Here is an 11,883-nt window from a genome sequence, read left to right as displayed (position 1 = left end):
AAACTGCAGCAGGGGGACACCCAAAAATATCCCAGTCCCCTGTGGTGGGGGGAGGGAGGGCTGGGGGGTGTGCAGGGTGGGGCTCAGTGGAGCTGGGGGAGGTATTTCCATCCAGGGAGGTTCTGATTTGGAGGGGAGGCTTCCCTGCACCCCTGGTTTGCACCCCCCAGTGAGGGGCCCCATCGAGAACCCCTCGATCTGGGGGTCAGGGTGCCAAAGGCCTGAAGTGCCCTCTTGCATGTGGGTGCCTCAGTGATCTGGGCTGGGATCCTGAGAGGGTCTCAGACAGGGTGCTGGGGGTCTCCTCCCCTCTCCCAGAGCTCACTGAGTTCTGTGGCTTGGTGTGACAGGTGCCAAATCTTGGGGTCGTCCCACCAGCAACTTCATCTGGAGAAGGGGTAAGTAAGGGGGGTGATGTCTGGTGGGCTGTCGATGGTCACAGCACTGGCTTGAGCCAGCTGGGACCTGGTCCCCATCTTGGGGGGACAGTAGGACCCCCCTGGAACACAGTGCCAGGGCAGGGTGGGCTCTGCCCTGCCCCGAGAGCCCCTGTGCCAGGTGGCTGCGTGGCTGCTGTGTGTGCTCTGCCACCAGACGGGCACCTTGTCCCTGTCCCTCGCAGGGCCACAGCCCCCCGTGTGCAATCTGTCCCTTGCCTGGCGTGGGGGGCTCAGGGAAGCCATGCCAGGCTCTCTGGGGATGAGTGCAGGCAGCCCCGCACCCTGGCACAGGCTGGATCCCCACACACATCCCATAAATCCCATCAGGCAGAGCCTGGCGATCCATGCCAGTGTCCCCTTGTGCTGCTGGGGACCAGGGACACCCCAATGCCAGCGTGTGTCCTGCTATACCACCCCCAGGGGTCCGCAGCGAGTGTGCCGGAGGGGGATCCAGGGGGCGATCCAGGCGATCCAGAGGGCGATCCCGCCGGTGATCCAGCAGCCGCCCGGGCCGGGCTGGCTGGTACAATGAACCATCGCTGGGAGCGCGGGGAGGAAGGGGGGGCGAGGGGAGGGGAAGCTCTTGCTCGGCTGCCAGAGCCGCCGAAGAGACACGGGAAGCACACGGCCGGGCGCTCTCCCGCTCTCCCACGGCCCCCGCCTCGACACCCCGGGCCCCGGCGCCGGGAGAAGCGGGTGCTGCCGTGGCACCCCGGCCGGGGGTCCCGTCGGGAGCATCTCGGGAGCGGGGGGTCCATGCCAGGCGGAGCGGGAGCGCTGACGGTAGGAGAGATGCGTGGGGGGCGCGGTGCAGGGTGGTGGGGGGCTCACCCCTGTAAAGTGGGGGGTCTCTTAATCCCCTTGCTGTGTGTTTGCGAGGGGGTGCTGAGGGATGATCCCCCCAGGTGTGGGGTGGCTCTGGGTCCCGGGTGGGACGGGCACCGAGCTGTGGGGATGAAGGACCCCGTGACTCCCGTGCGGGGCTTTTGGGGGCCCTGCCAGGGCTCTGCCCTCACTGCTCCCCCCGGGCAATGCCTGGGGGCGGGAGGAGACCCCCCGTCCTCGCCGTGCTGGGGGGCAGCGGGTTAGCGGGGGCTGTGGCGTGGGGAAGGCTGGGGGTACCCGCCGGCTCCAGCTCGCTGTGCCGGCACTGACGGCTGTGACACCGCGTCGGGGAACCTGCGGGGACACGCGGTGCTTCCACCCGCGCCGGACCCCCGCGCTGGGGAGGGGGCAGGTCACGGCACTCCGGGACACCGGGATGGGGGGGACACACCTGTGCCCTCAGCCTCGCGGGTGTCCGTGGGCTGCCAGCCCAGCCAGCGCTCCGGGGGGCTGAGCAACCAACCCCTGGCTGGGCTGCGAGAACAGTGAGGGGCTCGGGCTCTGGCCAGAGCGGGTGCTCCCCCCGCTCCCCGCAGCTCTGCCTCGTCCCAGGTCCTTGGTGTGTCCCAAGGAGGGACAGGAACTCGCCGCTTCCTGCCCTGCACAATTCCCTCCCCACCCCGCTCCTCCCGGGACATTGTATTTGGAGCCCTGGCCGGCTCCCTCCCTCCGCCCCTGCAGCCCCTTGGATCCGGGAATTGCTCTTCTTCCAGCGGAAATCCTGCTTTCCCAGCCAGCGATGGGGCTGGGAGGCTGGGGAAGGGGGGGTTACCTCACTCCTGGGCATCTCCTCCTTGGCAGGGGGCAAGGAGACCCCCCTGCCCTTGGCCTGGTGGCTTTCGGGTGAGCTTGTGCAGCAGATCACTTCTGGGGGGCGACCTCTTTTACCCCAGGGAATGGCCCTGCCACCTCCTGGGGCTGGCACGGGGCGATGCTGGCCAAGCACTGGTCAGGCCTGGCTCCCTGGGAGCCACAGGGGACTCACCAGGCCCTGGGTGAACTGGGAGGGCTGGAGCAGGAGCAGGACTCCTGCTCTGGGATTCAGGGCTGGACCTGGGGCTGGGGGCAGTGGGAAAGGAGCTGGGGGCAGTGGGGAAGGGGCAGGGACACGCCACCATCTGCCACCACACCAGGATGAGGAGCAGACAGTCGAGGCAGATGCATCCTCTCATCCCCTCCCCAGGTCTGTGGGGTCATGGACATGGGTTGGGGATGTGTCTCAGACTCCTGTGTCCTAAAAAGAGGCACCTTCCCCTTCTGTGCTGCAGCTGCCTCATGCCTCAGTTCCCCCCCTGGGACCAGGCACCTCCAGAGCCGTGGGGTGACAGAGGAACCCCAGCTGGGCTCTGCAGCCCTCTCGGTTCCTCTTCCCTGGGAACAGGTTGTGAGAGCCACCGGAATGCGGGGGCTGTGCAGGGTGAGGGGGCGGGTCAGGGCATGAGGACACAGGGTACCCAAAGGGCTGCAGCCCTGCTGTGGTTCCTGCCTGGCCCCCCCAGCTGCCACCGTCCCCAAGGCCTGGGGTCCTGCCAGCCCTGAGGTTCCCCTTGGCTGCCCCTCCTCCCCCGTGCTGGGCTCCTGCTGCTTCCTCTTCCCACTGTGTAGGTGCCGTGGGAGTTCCTCTGGCAGCTGCCCCCGTGCCCAGGGGTGAGGGGGTCATGGCACCCTCAGCCTGGCCAATGCCACCATGGCTTGTCCCCAAGCACTGAGCGTGTGACACTCCCCGCTCCACACAGCTGCCTCCCCTCAGAGCCTGAGCCCTCCGTCAGGCAGGGGATGGAGGTGACATCATGGGTCACAGGGGCCACACTGGCACGTTCAGGGGACATTGTGCCCCGTCCAGGAGCTGGGGATGGGGCCGAGCCGCCCTGTGTCCCGTGGGGCCGGGGAGCAGATGGATGGGCAGCCAGGGATGCGGCTGCTCCGTGCCCAGCCGTGCCCTGCAGGACGGGGGGTGACGAGTTGGCCGGGTCTCAGCGCGGGGCGGGAGCTGGGACCGGTGCCGGTGGAGCCGGGGCGGGAAGGGCTCAGTTGCCATCTGCTCCCAGGCTCCAAGCAGCTCCTCTTTGGGAGAGCTGGAGCCAGGCGCCAGCGCGGAGCCACCGGACACGGCGCCAGCTGCGTCCCCTCCCCACGGACAGCGCGGGGGGACGGCTCTGGGACACCCTGTGATGGGCTCGGGGGGACTGTGGGAGCCCATGGAAGGGGAAGAGTGGGTGCAATGCTGCTGCACAGCACCTGAACCCTCGGTGCTGTGATGCTGGGAGCTTGTGCTCGCCTGGAAGATGCTCCTTGCCAGCCCCATCCCCGCTGGCAGCTCTGGCAGCTCCGCCGCCCGCTCTGCACCGAAATTCGGCGAAATGGGAAGTTTCTGAGCGTGGTGGGTGGGTGATTCCCACACAGAAGGGACAGGGTTTGTGAGAACCAGGGGTGTTCATCAGCTGAAACAGCCACTAATGGTGAGCAAGAATGAAACCCCCAACCAGCTGAGTGCTCTAGGATTTGGCAACGCTGCCCCACCAGCAACGGTCGCGGCCTTGCCACACCAACAGTGTTGAAAGTGGAGGTGGAAGGGGAGAGCTGGGACTCTTTCCACCCCCACTGGGAGAGAGGAAAGGGAATCAGTGGCCGTAGTGAGAGAAACCCGCCTGAAAAGTCTCATCCACCCCAAAACCTTCATCTCCTCCTGCTCTCTGGAGCGCAGGGGACAGGGCACCTTCCTGCTCCTCCCCTCTACTCTCAGCTGGAGCTCTGCCAGATCGCAGAGTGGAAAGCTCTGCCCAGTGCAAACTGGGCAGACTGGTGTGGGTGTTCAGCACTCAGGGGTGTGACAGAGCTGGGGACAGACCGTGTCCTTGCAGCCATGGCGGGAGAGGTTCAATTTCCTCCTCCTCTGTGACACCTTCGTGGCCGGAAGAGCGTGACATGACTGCAGGGACCTTCCTCCCCAAAACACCCCCTCCCTGCCGAGCACAGGGTGTGGGGTCAGGGACTCTTCAGAGGCTCCTCCCCACCCACCCTGGCTCCCTCCAGCCTCGGGGCAGCCAGGGACACGGCTGCTCTTGAAGGGAGGTGAGCGGTGTGGCGAGGACACAGTGAGAGAAAAACCCGCTCGAGGATGTGGTTTCAGCCTGTGCAGGGGTGTTGCAGCCCTTGGAGGAGGGTTGCAGCCTCTGTGGGGGTGTTGCAGATCGTGTAGATCATTTTAACTCATGCAGGGGGGGTTTGCAGTCTGTGCAGGGGTGTTTTAGCTCGTGCAGGGGTATATTACAGCCCGTGCAGGGGTGCTTTGGTCTGTGCAAGGGTGTTTCAGCTCGTGCACGGGTGCTTCAGGCCATGCAGGGGTGTTGTAACTCGTGCAGGGGTGTTATAACCCATGACAGGGGTGTTACAGCCCAAAGCAGGGGTGTTGCATCCTGTTCAGAGGTGTTCCAGCCTATGCAGGGGTAATTCAACCCATGCAAGGGTGTTTCAGCACATACAGGGGTATTTTAGCCTGTGACAGGAGGGTCTGAGCCCAAGGCAGGGATATTTCAGCCCATGCAGGGGTGTTACAGCTCATGGCAGGGGTATTTCTACTCTTGTAGTGGTGTTACAGCCCACGGTAGGGATGTTACAGCCCTTGGTGGGGTGTTGCAGCCCATGGTAGGAGTTTTACAGCCCTTGGTAGGGTGTTGCAGCTCTTGGACGGGGTGTTTCAGCTTTGATGAGGTGTTTTAGCCCTTGCAGAGGTGTTTCAGCCCATGCAAAACTCTTGCCCTCTGCCTGACACCCTCCCTGGTGCCCACAGGTGCCTCTTCCCCTCCCCGAGGTGACATGGAGCAGCTGAAGTGACCCGAAGAGCCCTCGCAGTGAGTGGAGCCACCACGGAGCCCCCCCCGGTGCTTGGGGGGACGTGGGGACCCCTGGGCAGCAGAGCCCTCCCTGCAGTGCCCTTGGCACCCCGGTGTCCCCATGTCACCCCGTGTGCTGTGCCAGGGGGTGGCAGGAAGGACCCTGCTCCTCCTGGGGCTGGCAGGGTGCCCCCCGGTGCCCCCGATCCTGTGTCACGGGCGCTCTGTCCCGCAGGCGGTGCCCAGGATGGGCTGCGTGCCCTGCAAGGAGAAAGGGGCTGGCAAAGGGCAGGGGGGGGGGCGAGGGGGCCTTCTCCCTGCCCCCCCCCTCCCAGTATGACCCCGACCCCACCCAGCCCGGGGCCAGCTTCACCTGCATCCCCGACTTCAACAACTTCCAGGGGCCGGCGGTGCCCTCGGGCCAGTCCTTGGCAGGGCCCGTGTTCAGCTCCAACACGCTGCAGATGAGGAGCGGGGGCATCACAGGTCAGCGGCGGGGCTGGGTGGTGGGGAGGGGGGTCCAGCTGCACCCCGGGGAGTGCAGGGGACCTGGAGGCTCATTGTGGTCCATGTGTGTGTGCTGCAGGCGGGGGGGTGACCCTCTTCATCGCCCTGTACGACTATGAGGCCCGGACGGAGGATGACCTGACGTTCCAGAAAGGGGAGAAATTCCACATCATCAACAACACGTGAGCTCTCCTGGGCCCCCTGCTGCTCCCAGTGCCCCCCTGCCACCCCAGGGAGGGGCCTCCATGCCATGGGTACCCCCTGCAGGACCCAGGCTGGGGACACAAGCTCTGCCTCGGCTCCGTAGTTGGATACCAGGGCCACGTGTGTCACGAGCTGAGTGGGCTCAGCAGAGATGGGTGGGGCAGAGCGGGGTCCGGGGGTGCTGTGTGAGGGGTGAGGGGGTACAGGATGGCCAGGTCTGTCTGTCTGTCCCTCCTCCTCCTCCTCCTCACTCTCTGTTCCTCTGCCCCAGGGAAGGGGACTGGTGGGAGGCCAGGTCGCTGAGCTCGGGCACCACGGGCTACATCCCCAGCAACTACGTGGCCCCTGTGGATTCCATCCAGGCAGAGGAGTGAGTAGTGGGACAGGGGTGGGGACAGCCCCTGACCCCGCCTGGGTGTCCTGGTGAGCCCCAGCAGCATTGTGGTGCTGGTGGGGGTCCCCCTGGGTGCTCCCGGGTGGTCCCGAGCCCGTCCCTGTGGCAGGTGGTACTTTGGGAAGATCGGGCGCAAGGACGCAGAGCGGCAGCTCCTGTGCCACGGCAACTGCAGGGGCACCTTCCTCATCCGGGAGAGCGAGACCACCAAAGGTACAGGCACAGGGACGGGGACACCCGTGGGTGTGCCCTGTGTGCCTCCCTGACCTGTGCCCCCACGCAGGGGCCTACTCGCTCTCCATCCGGGACTGGGATGAGGCCAAGGGAGACCACGTGAAGCACTATAAGATTCGGAAGCTGGACAGTGGGGGGTACTACATCACCACCCGCGCCCAGTTCGACACCGTCCAGCAGCTGGTCCAGCACTATATAGGTAGGGTGGGACGGGGGGCATGGAGGGGAGCAATGGGAGGGGTAGGGAAAGCCCGGGAGAGCCTTTGGTAAGAGACTGACTGGGCAAACTGGGTGGAACTGGGGAAGGAGGGGGATGTTGTGGTGGTGGCATTCGGGGATTCCCTGAGGGTCTCCCCTTTTTCCATGTCCTGGGTGCAGGGAGAACCCGATGACAGTCTGGGTGGGCCTCACCCACTGCCTGGGCACGGCTGGGGGGGTTGGAGGTCCAGCCCAGCTGAGGGGGTGCAGGGCTGTCCCAGGGGAGGCAAAAGGGGGTGCACCCCATTTTTGTACGTGGATGCTGGAGCGTGACCGGATGATGTAGGGTCCTGGGCAATGCCTGGGGCGGTGGAAGGTGGGCAGGGGGTCGGTGGGGGTCTGTGCCCACACTGACCCCCTGCCCCGGTGCTGCAGAGCGGGCAGCAGGGCTGTGCTGCCGCCTGGCCGTGCCGTGCCACAAGGGCACCCCAAAGCTGGCCGACCTGTCGGTCAAAACCAAAGACGTGTGGGAGATCCCCCGAGAGTCCCTCCAGCTCCTCAAGAAGCTGGGGAACGGGCAGTTCGGGGAAGTCTGGATGGGTAGGGCCCGGCGGGCAAGCCGGGGCGAGCGGCGGGGGGGACACGGGGGTACCCCCAGGCCTGGCACCCACCTTGGAAAAGCTCCTGCCTGCTGGGACAGGCTGAGCCAGACCGATTCGCCAGCATGGGGAAATATCCCATGTCCTCTGGGATCATAATGGGTATCCCAAGATGCTCCTTGATATATGGGCAAGCAGCACCCCCCCCATTTCAGATGGCACCACAAGACCAGGCTGGGGGGTCCCACCTTCGTCCTCCTCTTCCTGCGGCGCCCTGTGCTCCTCCCGCTCGGCGTGCATGCTCCATTCATCCCATCCTCCATTCCATCCCCCATCCTCCCCATCCCCATGCTCCATTCATCCCATTACACCCCCTCCCTCCCTCCCTCTTCCTCCTCCTCCCCTGCCTGCCCCCCTCACCCCCCTGCAGAGTATAACGACGGGTTGTGCCATCTGCTCACCCAACCGTGCCCCGCTATGAAGCCCCAGACCCTGGGATTAGCTAAGGACGCCTGGGAGATAGAGCGGGAATCCATCACCCTCGACAAGAAACTCGGCATGGGATGTTTCGGAGACGTGTGGATGGGTAAGGCTGGCCCAGCCGGCCAGGGCAGGGGGGCACAGGTTGGGCAGGAGAAGCCCAGTCCTGCCCTGGCAGGGAGAGTCAGGGGGTGCCAGGTGGTGCCCACTGGTGTGGGGGAGATGGCAGCTTGCCACAGGATCCCCCATGGATGGACGGGGAATGGGGTGAAGTATCAGGAGATGAGCCTTGGGGTGAGTGGGATCCCTTCTCCTGGGTGAGGTGTGGTGGGATCATGGCCCTTGCTTGCCTTGCCCTGATTCCTTGTTCTTCCATCCATCCATCCATCCATCCATCCATCCATCCATCCATCCATCCATCCATCCATCCAAACATGCACCCACTCACCCCTCCATCCACACACCCCTCCATCCCAGCCCTGCCGGGGCTGGCTGTCCCCCGGGCTCTTGCTGACCCCGTGCCCCCAAACCCAGGCACATGGAACGGCACCACGAAGGTGGCAGTGAAGACGCTGAAGCCGGGGACCATGTCCCCCGAGGCCTTCCTGGAGGAGGCTCAGATCATGAAGCGGCTGCGGCACGACAAGCTGGTGCAGCTCTACGCCGTGGTGTCCGAGGAGCCCATCTACATCGTCACCGAGTTCATGAGCCAGGGTGAGCCTGGGGCACTGCCTGGGGGACCCACCACCTCTCCTGCAAGCCTCACCCTGCTTGGGTACAGTCCCGGGGCGGGGGGCTCGCAGGGGAGGGCACTCTTGGGTTTTGGGGCGTTGTGACTGGGCCCCCCTCTGCCCGCAGGCAGCCTGTTGGATTTCCTGAAGGACGGGGACGGTCGCTACCTGAAGCTGCCCCAGCTGGTGGACATGGCAGCCCAGGTACTGGGGGGCTGGCACAGGGTGGGGAGGCCCCCCGAGGGTGTTTTGGGGGGGGGTTTCACTGCTTTCCCCCCTCTCAGATCGCAGCGGGCATGGCGTACATCGAGCGGATGAACTACATCCACCGGGATCTGCGCGCCGCCAACATCCTGGTGGGGGACAACCTGGTGTGCAAGATCGCTGACTTCGGCCTCGCCCGCCTCATCGAGGATGACGAGTACACGGCACGGCAGGGTGGGGACCCCTGACCTGCCCCCTTCCCTGCTGGGTCCCACCCTCAGCCTGGAAATGGTCACCCCCCAGGGCTGGGAGGGCTGGGCAGTGGGTACCCCAAATAATGGGTACCCAGGGGGGTGGGTATCCTGGTGATGGACACCCCAAATAATGGGTACCCCAGGGGATGGGTATCCTGGTGATGGACACCCCAAATAATGGGTATCCCAGGGGATGGGTGTCCTGGGTGATGGGTGTCCCAGGGAATGGGTGTTCTGGGTGATGGACACCTCAGATAATGGGTGCCCCTGGGAATGAGTGCCCTAGGGAATGGGTATTTTGGGTGATGGATAACTTGGATGATGGGTACCCCAGGGAATGGGTGTCCCTGGTGATGGACACCCCAAAAGATGGGTGCCTCAGGGGATGGGTATTTTAGGTGATGGATGCCTCAGATGATGGGTGATACCCCAGTGGATTGGTATCCCAGGGTATGGGTGACCCAGGGAATGGATATCATGGGTGAAGGACACCCCAAATGATGGGTACCCCAGTTTATGGGTGCCCCGGGGGATGGGTGCCCCAGGTGCAGGGTGTCCCCAGTGCTGGGTGCCTTGGGTGCTGGGTGCCATGGGGTGCCCCAGGCAGAGGGTTTCATGGGTGCTGGGTGCCCCCAGCGCTGGGCACCCCCTGTTCAGGGTACTCTGGGTTCAGGACCCCCCCAGTACAGGGCACTCCATGTGCAGGATGTCCCGGGTGTGGGGTGTCTCCAGACCTGGGTGCCGTGGGTGTGGGTGCAGCAGGGTGCCCCAGCCATGGCTCTCCCACCTCTCCCTGCAGGTGCCAAGTTCCCCATCAAGTGGACGGCTCCGGAGGCGGCGCTTTTTGGGAAGTTCACCATCAAGTCGGACGTCTGGTCCTTCGGCATCCTCCTGACGGAGCTGGTGACCAAAGGCCGGGTGCCCTACCCAGGTATGGCCCCCCCGGGGCAGTGGGCACCCCTGGGGTGCAGACAGGGGCTGATCTCCCTTGGCAAGGGGTGCCCTGTGCCTCGTTTTCCCCGCTGGCTGGTCCCGTGGGGGTGCTGGTGGCTGAGCAGGGCTGTCCCTGTCACGCAGGGATGAACAACAGGGAGGTGCTGGAGCAGGTGGAGCGGGGGTACCGCATGCAGTGCCCGGGGAGCTGCCCCTCGTCCCTGCACGACGTGATGGTGCAGTGCTGGAAGCGGGAGCCCGAGGAACGTCCCACCTTCGAGTACCTCCAGTCCTTCCTCGAGGACTATTTCACCGCCACCGAGCCCCAGTACCAGCCTGGGGACAACCAGTGACCCCCAGGAGGCTTTGGGGTGGCTTTGGGGGTGAATCTCCCCCTTTTTTTAGGGGCCTTTTTGCTCCCCCCCCCCAAAGCACCTGTTGGGGGTGCTCAGGGTGCCCCAAGGAGGACGTGGGGCTTTGCACAAGGATGTTGGACTCAGAGAGGAACCCCTCCCTTCTCCACCCCCCTTTGTTGCCTTCACACCCAGCTTTGAACTTGAAAAGGGCTTTGGCTGGGGGGGAGGAGTGTGGGGACCCCCCCCTGCCCCCCCCCCCGACACCCCTAGACCCCCAGCAGCAGAGGGCTCAGGAGGGCTCTCCCCATGCCAACCCCAATCTCCTCTGGTAATGCACGTGGGGGGTTCAGCCCCCAAAATCCTGGCACTGACCTGGGGAAGGTCGCCTCAATTCCCCCCCCTCGACCCCCACTTCTCTCTTCTTTAATTTATGAGATTTTATATCCCTCACCCCAGCAGCCATCACCCCCCCACACTCCAAGGGATCCTGATATTTGGGGGGATCCCCTTGTCCCCCCCTTTTTATCCCCTCTGCTTGTAGTAGGGCCAACTCCTGAAAGCCATAAACCTCTGCTTGCACTGGGGGGGCACAGGGAGTCTGGGGGGGGGTACAAGGAGCCCTGGGGGGATGACAAGGGGTCCAGGCAGGGTGGGGGGCAGCTCTGCCCCAGGGGCTGTTCCCTGCTGCCCTGTGGGGGGCAGGAGAGGGGTACGGGATGGGGTCACCCCCCATGGCAGCTTGGCTCAACCCCCTGTGGCACTGAGGGGGGGGCTTTGGGGGTCAATGTGAATGTGATGGCACTGCCAGCTGGCTCCTGGGGTCCCACTTTCCCCCTGGGCCCCCCCATTCCTGAGTGAGGTCCCAGGCTTGGCCCTATGGTCAGGAGCCCCCTGTGCACCCACGGGGCAGAGCTGTGGGTGGGCAGTGCCATGGGGAGGGGTGGTGGAGGGGGAGGGAGGGAAGGGGAGGGATTTGTTGTTTATTTTTTTTAATGAAGTCTGTAAATAGAGAGAAATAAAAGCTTTCTAACGAGCTGGGGGGGAGCCTGGGTCCTTCTGCCCCTCCCTGCCAAGGGAGAGGAGATGGTCACCCTGCAGGGTGGGCTGGGGGGTGGTTAGGGCCTGGGGGAACAGCAAGATTTGGGGTGGGGGCACCCATGCCTGGGCAGGGGGGGGTCCCAGGTTCAGCCAAGCCAGGACTGAGTGATGAACCCTCACCCCCTCCAGCCCCAGGGCACACAGGCTTGGGGGGCTCCATGGGGGTGAGCAAAGAAAGCCCCCCCTGCCCTCCCAGGCTGTGTGGGGAAGGGACACACCAGCTTCCCTTGCAAATAAAAGCCTGGATTGGGAAGCGCTGGGAAGCAAAGCCCCCCAGAACCCCCTGAGAGGGGACCATCCCCTCCTACCAGCTGTGACAGTGTGGGGGGGTCCCGTGCTTGGGAGGCTGGACAGGAAGAGGTTAATTTTCCTTGCAGCTTGGCCTCCCCAGCAGGGCCCAGCTGTGGCCGGTTAATGAATTCCCCAGCACTGGTGGGAAGAGGGGACTGGCCCCGGCCTTGGGAGGAGGTGGGGTGTCAGGTTAGGGGGGGAGGCCCTGGGCAGGTGGGGAGGGGGGCACAGGGCCAAGGTCA

At 64.8% G+C, this 11,883-nt stretch overlaps 1 protein-coding gene across 1 annotated transcript; it reads left to right on the top strand.

The window, feature by feature from the left end:
* The first annotated feature begins 1,099 nt into the window (after positions 1 to 1,099).
* On the top strand, positions 1,100 to 11,181 carry FGR (FGR proto-oncogene, Src family tyrosine kinase). Its single transcript, XM_027706028.1, is given in 14 exon segments — positions 1,100 to 1,223; positions 5,116 to 5,176; positions 5,394 to 5,468; positions 5,470 to 5,644; positions 5,745 to 5,847; positions 6,141 to 6,239; positions 6,373 to 6,476; positions 6,547 to 6,696; positions 7,131 to 7,295; positions 8,309 to 8,488; positions 8,633 to 8,709; positions 8,790 to 8,943; positions 9,763 to 9,894; positions 10,041 to 11,181. Coding segments are annotated over 12 exon segments (1,611 nt in total). The 5' UTR covers positions 1,100 to 1,223; positions 5,116 to 5,176; positions 5,394 to 5,405; the 3' UTR covers positions 10,250 to 11,181.
* Positions 11,182 to 11,883: the final 702 nt, after the last annotated feature.

This window comes from Neopelma chrysocephalum, unplaced genomic scaffold, assembly GCF_003984885.1.
Source record: "Neopelma chrysocephalum unplaced genomic scaffold, ASM398488v2 Primary Assembly neopelma1_361, whole genome shotgun sequence".
Classification (NCBI taxonomy): domain Eukaryota; kingdom Metazoa; phylum Chordata; class Aves; order Passeriformes; family Pipridae; genus Neopelma; species Neopelma chrysocephalum.
The sequence above is the reverse complement of the archived record's forward strand: the minus strand, read 5'-3'. Positions and strand labels throughout refer to the sequence as shown.